This window comes from Nicotiana tomentosiformis, chromosome 4, assembly GCF_000390325.3.
Source record: "Nicotiana tomentosiformis chromosome 4, ASM39032v3, whole genome shotgun sequence".
Classification (NCBI taxonomy): domain Eukaryota; kingdom Viridiplantae; phylum Streptophyta; class Magnoliopsida; order Solanales; family Solanaceae; genus Nicotiana; species Nicotiana tomentosiformis.
In genome coordinates, this window is record NC_090815.1 from 79901732 (window position 1) to 79910868 (window position 9137).

A 9137-nucleotide genomic window follows, 5' to 3' on the forward strand; every position below is an offset into this window, starting at 1 on the left:
AATAACTTTTTTGTTATGTATTTTTCTTTATTATATTATCCAATATTTAGTATTATTGCATTGTTAATAGAAACTTTTATTAGCATATTATTTTATTTAATTTTTTGTATGCTACTTTATTTTTATAATATAATAGAAGATATATATTTTTATATTTTATATTTTATTCTATTATTCTCAATAATATTTTCTGAATAAATAAACTTTTATTTTTAAAATGAAAAACAAAGAAATTATGAATTGGCAATTTATTTTTTTAGTTTTCATTTTAAAATAATTTAAAAACTCCAATAACTACTCTCCAATTTAAATGGACGTTTTTTTTAATTTCGTTTATTATTATAAAATATTTTATTTTATTATTTTATAGATATTTAAATTCAAAAATAATAACTAATAACTAATTATTAACTACTTATGTCATGTGGCTTCTTTCTAAGCTGTCACTTGGCTTAAGGAGAGGGTTTTTCCTCTGCTTTTAGATATAGATGGATATTTTCTGAATAAAAAAACTTTTTATTTTTAAAAAGAAAAACAAAAATTATTAAAAAACAAAGAAATTATGAATTGGCAATTTATTTTTTTAATTTTTAATTTTAAAATAATTTAAAAACTTCAATAACTACTCTCCAATTTGAATGGACAGTTTTTTAAAATTTCGTTTATTATTATAAAATATTTTATTTTATTATTTTATAGATATTTAAATTCAAAAATAATAACCAATAACTAATTATTAACTACTTATGACATGTGGCTTCTTTCTACGCTGCACTTGACTTAATGAGATGATTTTTTCCTTTGTTTTTATATATAGATAGATATAGATATAGATTATAAATTTTAAGAAAAGTGAATCTCAATTTTTGAAAAGTTACTCCTATCTGGTTTACCATGGGGTAATTTATCTCAAAAGAAACGGAATTGGAGAGGATTAGAGCCAAACAAATTACAATAAGCATTGTAATAATACCGCTATTAAATGGGAAAATTAGCCGTTTCTTTCACACAGATTGCATTCCCTCTCAAACGGTCACCTTTTTCAAGATTATATTCAAAACCCTCTTCTCATTTCCACCCAAAACACATAGGAGTATACACACACATACTTTGCTCTGTGTCTTCTCATTTTCTTCATTCTTGATCTCATGGCAGACAAGCGGGAAGCTCCCATTTTAGAGAGTGTAGAAGAGAAAAAAATTCCAGTGTTTACAGTGCTAAAGAACGGTGCCATTCTCAAGAACATTTTCCTCCTTGACAACCCCCCTTCATCTTCTTCTTCAAATCAAGAAACATCAGAATTTGAAGAGATTTTGGTGGTTGGTAGACACCCAGATTGTAACATTACGTTGGAACATCCAAGCATCAGCAGATTTCACCTCCGTATCCACTCTAAACCCTCCCTTCACTCCCTCTCTGTTACTGATCTCTCTTCAGGTACTCTGCCCTTCTTCTTCTGTAAAGTTTGCATTATTTTGAAACTTAATTTATGGGTTTTCAGTTCTCTATCCCTATCTTGAAATGGGTATTTTGTGTTTGCTTTCGGTTTTTGAAGAATGTCTGTATTCAATCATCATATATGGTTCTTGAAACATCATTTATAGTTTGCTATTTAAAAGTAATCTTCATGATTTGTGATGGTAATTTGAGTTGTTTTCTTGAATTTTATCCTACTCTTGTTTGCAGCAGATTCATTCTAATCCTCATATGTGGTTCTTGAATTCTTGAATTCTTGAGGGTTTCTATAGTTTCTTCTTTTTGCGTTTGATTGTCTTTATCAATGTGTCATCTTTCAATTTTAGAATTATTGTTGCATTTTTCTTGATGATGACAAGATTTGTGAATTATGCGAAGAATTTACGAAATCTCTATCCATATCTTGATTGTTACAGTATTTTAGTTGTTGAATGGGGTTTTATTACAGACTCTTTGTACAGTTTATTGAGGAGGCTAAATGTTTCCGCGTACGATACATCTGTTTTTGTTTCCTGTAGATACTCTGAAATATTCATTTTATGGTTCTTGAAATTGTTAAAATTCAGCAAGTGTGTCTTCGAGCAAGTGCATGTCTTTGGGGGTTTAAAATCTTGAATTTTTTAGGGGGTGATGGAGTTCTGTAAGAGCATGTGAACTTTAAACTCTTGAAATCTTGTTGGCTATTATCAATGATACAATGTGTTGTCTTTCAAGCTTCAACCATTTTTCCCAATTGATTTAAGATTTAAGACATAACTACTGATGTCAAAGCCTATTTTTGTGTGAAGGTTTTATCTCTCTCTATACTTTGCTTTCAAATGCATTCTTGTTTAGACATTTCATCTTGCTTCTTTCGGTTAATCAGTAAGGTCATTTCATCTTGTCCTTTGTAGTTCATGGGACATGGATTTCTGGTAAGAAAATCGAATCAGGAGCTCGAGTGGAGTTGAAAGAAGGTGATAGGATGCAGCTTGGAGGTTCAAGCAGGGTTTACAGGCTTCACTGGGTTCCAATCAGCCGCGCATATGATATGGAGAATCCATTTGTACCAGAAAACACACAGGAGGAACAACATCAGGTGAGCTGAAGCAGTAGTAATATATAGGTTCAGAATTATGGTGCAGTAACTCCATTTCTTTTTTCTTTTTTGTTCGCTCTAATTTTTATTCTTTGCCTTGTTGTGCATGCATTTATTGATTCTCTAGGAGGAGAGTGGCTTTTCTCCCCAGAATGACCAAATCCAGAAAGAGGATGATGATATGGTGCAGGGTTTAGACTCATCATTTTCTGGTATGAGTTCGTTACCGCGTGTGAGTAGTTTGACCCCACCAGCTCCTCCACTGCTTGAGAAAATGAGTTCTCCATTTCCTGATAAATACGAGGCAGCAAACAGAAATAATCTACCTGGGAATATCCATGAAAAAGGTGAAATTAGTTTGCTGCAGCCTGCTTCTTACCAACCTGACAATGAAAATAGTGCACCAGAAGCGCTTCTTGACTCAGAACAGTCCAAAACAGAAAATGTAGTAGATGGTACCCCGGAAAGATCACCGCAAAGATGTTCAAGCATTTGGTCTAGAAGGGGAAAACTTTTCAGTGTTCAGATTCAAACTGGTAGAGATAGGGCAATGAATGAAAAAGTTGACATGGAAACTGAAGTTGAATCGCTTAATCGTGAAAGAGCAGGAATTAAATCAGTTTCTAAAGATAGGGCAATGAATGAAAAAGTTGACATGGAAACTGAAGTTGAATCGCTTAATCGTGAAAGAGCAGGAATTAAATCAGTTTCTAAAGATCTTTTTGCTAGTGGAAACAAGGATAAAGAGGAAGAGGTCTTTACTCCTGACAAAGAGAACAGTACTCCTAGTTCTCTCTTCCTTGGGTCCATGAAGAAATCGTGTCTTTCTGAGATGACAAATGGATCAGATAGTAAGTCTGTGCTTTCTAATATGGATGAGAACCAAGAGATTTTCACTCCGGACAAGGAGAATAGGACACCAAACACTCGTTTGCTGAGGACGATGAAGAAGATGGGAAGCCAGCATCAAGTTAAGCATCCAAAACCCTTTAAATTTTCATCTCTGAAAAAAGTGGTTGAGCCAATGGCCAGTCGAGCTGAAGGTCTTGTATCCCACAAAAAAGAGAAGCTAGGATCAACTCTAGGATCAACTACTAAATCAACATGGTCTGATATGGATGACAATGATGAAGAAATGTTCACTCCAGATAAAGAAAATATGACACCTGGTACTCATTTTATGAGATCAATGAAGAAGATAGCAATGTTGGAAGATGTTCAGCATCTAGAAGCGTTTAAATTTCCTCTGAACAGTGTAGTTGATTCCATATTCCATCAAAATGGAACTCCAAACCTTGCTTCCAGAAATCTAGAGAGATCAGAGGTAAACACAGTGAAGAACAGAATGGATAGAGTGCCTTTTCAGTCACTTCTTGTGAACAGCCCTGCAAAGACCAGCTCAATATCTCCACACGAGGACGTTAAGTTGAGTGGCAGTCCAATCAAGTATCGAGAGACTAAGGAGGCATGCCCCTTCTCTGTAAGTTCAATATCAAACTTTTATGCTGAAAAAGCTTTTTTATTCTAAGATTAGCATAGACAGAGGCATGTTTCCAAGCTGCAGTACTTGTCATTAGCTTCTGAGAGGTCATAGATTTGGAGAAGTCTTCTTGAAATGATTTTGGCTAGGACGCATTTCTTCTGGTTGCATTTGTTTTAGTTTCTTTTCCACTATATTCTTTGAGACAAGTTGATTCACACAGCAAATTTGTTGGTTCAAAGGATTAGCTAATAATGTTATTCAAGCGTTCTTCTTTGTTCAAACCTTACAAGTTAACAGTTAGTTTGACTCTCTGGTGTAAATGTAGAAACTTGAAGATCTCTAATTTGTCTCTTAAAATTTATCTGCAGAATAACAGTGTCGTGGAACAGAATAGGACGTGGACCATGGTAGTAGACACTGGTTCTTTGCTGAATAAAGAATCAAGGAAAAGTTTGCAGCTGCTGCAAGGTCTCAAGGGGACATACCTGATAATACCAAGAACCGGTAATGAATTACCCCTGAAAGTTTCATCATTTTCAAATATGTCCATCATATTGGTCTAGAATGCCTGCTTTGGCTGAACATTACCTGCTCATTGTTAACAGTTATAAGAGAATTGGATTGCATGAAAAGGCGTGCTAGTTTGTTTAGAAGGACAACAGAGGTATCTGCAGCATTAGAATGGATAGAAGACTGCATGGTAAATGTAAAGTCATGGATTCATGTACAGAGTTGCGCGGAAGAAACAAGATCAGTGGCGCCAACTCCTCCTGCTACTTCTCCATTGTCTTTGTTCAGTGAGGAGAATGGCATGTTCCCTATTGGTGGTTCTCTTCCATTTTCTCCACAGAGTGTTCTAATGGAATCTGCCTCGCCCACAGCAGAAGATCATATCCTTGAATATGCCCTCTTCTTCAAAATAACCAACAAGAACGGACAACTCGTCCTCCTTAGCAATGATCTTACCATGAAAATCAAGGCCATGGCAGAAGTAAGACCATACCCAACCATCCTACCTTTTCAATATTCAATTTTCCAAAACTAAAAGCTGTACGTGATGAATTCTTTTACCTAATGTTAATTGATGCGCAGGGTTTGAACTGTGAGACAGCAGAAGAGTTTCGCGAGAGCTTAGTGAACCCATTCTCTGAGCGGTTTCTTTGGAAGGACAGTTCTCCTAGGGGAAGGACTTGGTCATGCGAGGATGACTTTGTTCTTAGGGAAACATACTACCGTGGCCCTCCAAAAAAGACTGGAGAAGCTGCAAAAGGGTTGAAGCTCATATTGCTCCATAATTCTCATTATAGGCACATATGTTCAGCCAGCTGAACCAATTGTGTTAGCTGTTTGCTGTTGTACAGCCCTTCTCTTCAGATTGAATCTTTCATGCTATGCTCTCAAGTGCCAATGTTTCACCATTTTTGGAACCTTTTGTTATTGCAATAAAATGGTTGTTTGCTTCTTTTTTTTTGTGAAAATCCGGGTAATTCATAAATCTTTAGTTCTTTCTTTTTTGGTTGTTAGCTTCTTTTTTGGTGCAAATCTGGGTAATTCATAAATCTTCGGTTTCGTCCACTCTTTCTTTCTTTGTTTTATTAAACCCCTCTTCCCCCACCCCCCACCCCACCAAAAAAAACAAAAAAAGGAAGAAGTGATAAATTATAGTATACAGTTTGGTGATAAATTATTATCATCTGATTTGCTGCTAAAAGGAACGTAATTCCCTTGGCGAAGTGATTAGGGACGGTTCTGATATCAATCGAGATTCTTGTTAGGCTGCATGAGCTTAATCTTCGGTAAAACTGCTCTAACCAGTTAACGAGTTATCCTTTTTGACTTGCTGCAACTGAACAAACTCATAGCAACAATGATACTAAAATTTTAAGAAAAACAATTTTAGTTATTCTGAGAAACCAATGGCATGATGATAGAATAGATAGCTACACTGAATCAAATACAAATTGAATACTGGTTGTGTTATTCCAGTTCACTAGAACTCATATATTTTGCAGCCTTGTGAGGAGGGTATTCACATGATCCAGATAGCAGAAACGAGAATGAGCTATCTGACTCGTCAAATGGTGGTCGAGGGAACTCTTGAAATCCATTAAGATTGCTAGTATCAAAGTTCAAAGGCGAGAAATAACTGCCTGGATCATCTGCAGCGCTTTTTATATCCCTGGGATTTTGAAACTCATTGCCATGTGAAGCATTTACCTTAAAATCTTCTTGTCGTGCTTTCATGGTGACTTCACTTGTTTGGCCTCGGTCAGATGTCCCAGCAGATCCTTTAGTTTCATCCAGTGGAACTGCAGGAGTATGACCTTGAAAAAGGGCAATGTGTCCGAAAAGCTTATCTTTCCTAGAAAATGTTGTTCCGCAGGAACAAAGCCATTTATCTTTACCACAATGCTTTTCATGTGTTTTAAGATCAGCAATAACAGAAAATTTCTTTATATTACATCTACTGCAAGTATAGGCTTTCTCACAGTGGGTTCTCTTGTAATGGTTTTTCACACATAAGATGGTCTTCAGAGGCTGAAACTTCTTATGCTCCTTATTGCGCTTGCATCCAACATAAGGACAGGAATACCTTTTGATGAGTGTTGGCTCGGAGCTTGGTTCTTTATGAGGCTTTGCAAGAGCTGCTGGAGTCTTGTACTCATCACCATGACCTCTCATGTGCATCCGCAAATTGGCATCCCTCTTAAATCCCTTGCCACAAATTGTGCAAAAGTGAGTGTGTGGTGCAAGGATTTCCTCCTTCTCCAACTGCAGAATCTCATAGGAACCGGGAGGAAGGTTCTCTTCTTCCTCAGCTTCATCTTCATCTTTTGATTCATGTCCATCAACAGCATGGTTTTGTTCAATCCCACAATCTCTCAACTGGTCAACGTGGTTTGACTGATCTTCCACTTTAGTAACACCGCCATCATTACATGGCAGTCCCCCGCCATTAGTACATGTTGCAGAAGGAACTGTGACGCCACCAAACTGCACAAGTTGGCTAGCAGCAGGGCTCACGGAGGAAAGTGTGCGCTTCATAGTTGGAAGAAGACTTCCTGCAGTTGATACCAATTGGACTATAATAGAAGTAAGGTCCGCTGTGATTAACTGTTGCTGCTGAACTATAAGGTCATTTCCCTGAAGCCCAGTCTGACCTCTCCGCCCAACAATCAAATGTACTAGTTCCTGGAGCTGATGAATCTTTTGCTCGAGAAACGAAAGGTTGTTTAGCAAAGTACTTGGATCCCAGTCCTTTGTTCTGGTTGAGTCATGATTTTCATTCATCTGATTCCCATGTTGATCCATCTGATATGTGTGTTTTGGTTGAGTAAATCCAGAAAACTGTTGCTCAATCCTGGTCTGTTGATCCAAATAAGAGGAACCTTCCCACTTCTGCGCGTGCAGATTGAAATTGGTAAATGAATGGTTATCTGAGGGCACAATTTTCAGTAATTCATTGCCAGCTGAAGACGACTTTGTCCAAGGATCTTCACTAAGACTGTCATCAGGATCCATATCCGAATCTGCTTCCTAAAGTAAAAAGACTGCACAAAGAAAAGTTGGAAAGCAAAGAAAATTAAGAGCACTTCATCATAATCAATCAAATCCATATGACACAAGCATGAAAACAGTATTTTATTCAGTAACAACTGAATTAATTGAATATACTTTAAATTAAAATCATCAGGAGAGTACTCAAGACCGCAATTTTAAAAGCATTAAAAACTAAGAAAAGAACATCAAAGAAACGTCGTTTTATGATATGATAGGCCGAGAATGATCATACACGAGTAGCATAGTAACGGGTAGGTAGGTAACATTAACTTCTAACAAGCTAATGTTAAAAGTTAACTATACTGCGCCATCCCTGTTCAGCACAGCTACATCAAGGCAAACAAACAGTCTAACTAATAGGATGGATGGTACAACTGCGACCAAATTCATTCTTTCTAATAAAGTTCAAACCATAAATCTGGTGTATCAATTTACATATTTCTAATCATAGTATGTTCTTTATCATCTTGACTTCTAATTCAATTGTCCTGTATCCAACTAATGAGCCTCCACAGAACTAAATATTCCACGCTAAATTTTTCTTTTTTCTTTTTTCTTTTTAAAAGTGAATATCCCACAGTAAACTTCCACAAAAACAATAAATAATAAAAAAAAATCCAGTAATTTTCAAGTCTAATGATTGAGTTAGAACTTAGGTTCAATCCTAAGTCAACGAACCCCCCCCCCCCCCCCCACAACCAAAACAACCCTTCCTTTCCCATATACGGGTCAATCTATCCCCCCAAAAAAGTTTAACTTATATGCATTAATTAATCCCTTCAACCCCCCCCCCCCCCCAAAAAAACCCCCAACCCTCCAAAACCACCAAAAGAAACATTAACCACAAAATAAAAATAAAATAAAATAACGGAAATTGAGATCTCATCATATCAATAATCATTTCTGAGAAAAACCCCCCACTACAAGATATTCACGTACACATCAAATTCGATCATTTTTAATTTTTTTTTGTATCACGAAATCACATAGTCAACTCATCAAAGACTAAACTTTTCAGCAACAAATCATTATAGGATCCACCAAACACAGAGAAAGTGAACTAAAACCCCTTGGAAATCATGAAAACTAACCAGATTGAAGGTCAGCCAATGCTAAATCTTTCTGTTCAGAGATGTAGGAAAGCGAAAGAGAAAAGTTGCTGAACCCCAGTTCATATATATAATAGGAGTAAGCAAGCGTATTTGATTCCTCCTACCGATTGCTACCCAAACAGAGCCTTAAGGCCTACTGATGGGACCCACTGCTCTCCAAGAATATTCTGACTTCACTTCTCTTAAAAATTTAGTCGCAACTAGAGTTTTACACGAAAAAAGAAACATAAAATCTTTTATTACTTAGTTGTGATTAAATAATAGAGTTTAAAATTTCTTATAATATCAATGTTATAACTCTGTATTGCTGTAATAAACAATTAAATTTTTTGAAAAAACAGAAACAGAAAGTTAGTAATACTTGTTTAACGAAATAGATTCTGAAAAATAAAAAAACAGTATAGGAATAAATCGAGCCCACTGAATA

General features: G+C 36.1%; 2 protein-coding genes across 3 annotated transcripts; one reads left to right on the forward strand and one right to left on the reverse strand.

Annotated features, from left to right (window-relative positions):
- The first annotated feature begins 1030 nt into the window (after nt 1-1030).
- Nucleotides 1031-5499, forward strand: LOC104112440 (uncharacterized). The gene is made up of 6 exons (XM_018776449.3): nt 1031-1437; nt 2370-2554; nt 2682-4034; nt 4406-4541; nt 4643-5028; nt 5130-5499. Exons 1-6 carry the CDS (start codon nt 1149-1151, stop codon nt 5364-5366), a joined length of 2586 nt encoding a protein of 861 aa, XP_018631965.2. The 5' UTR covers nt 1031-1148; the 3' UTR covers nt 5367-5499.
- A 417-nt stretch (nt 5500-5916) lies between these two features.
- On the reverse strand, nt 5917-8837 carry LOC104112439 (protein SENSITIVE TO PROTON RHIZOTOXICITY 1-like). Of its 2 annotated transcripts, none has more exons than XM_009622367.4 (2): nt 8690-8837; nt 5917-7588 (listed from the first exon to the last, which is right to left on the reverse strand). In XM_009622367.4, exon 2 carries the CDS (start codon nt 7557-7559, stop codon nt 6015-6017), a length of 1545 nt encoding a protein of 514 aa, XP_009620662.1. In that variant the 5' UTR covers nt 7560-7588; nt 8690-8837; the 3' UTR covers nt 5917-6014. The 2 variants fall into 2 exon arrangements, with proteins under 2 accessions (XP_009620662.1, XP_070055998.1); XM_070199897.1 differs by having other exon boundaries at nt 8686-8807.
- Between the last annotated feature and the right edge of the window lie 300 nt (nt 8838-9137).

Coding starts and splice junctions, on each gene's coding strand:
- LOC104112440 (XM_018776449.3), top strand. CDS start 1,149: ATGGCAGACAAGCGGGAAGCTCCCATTTTAGAGAGTGTAGAAGAGAAA. Junction 2,555..2,681: donor CACAGGAGGAACAACATCAG/GTGAGCTGAAGC, acceptor TTGATTCTCTAG/GAGGAGAGTGGCTTTTCTCC. Junction 4,035..4,405: donor AGGAGGCATGCCCCTTCTCT/GTAAGTTCAATA, acceptor ATTTATCTGCAG/AATAACAGTGTCGTGGAACA.
- LOC104112439 (XM_009622367.4), bottom strand. CDS start 7,559: ATGGATCCTGATGACAGTCTTAGTGAAGATCCTTGGACAAAGTCGTCT.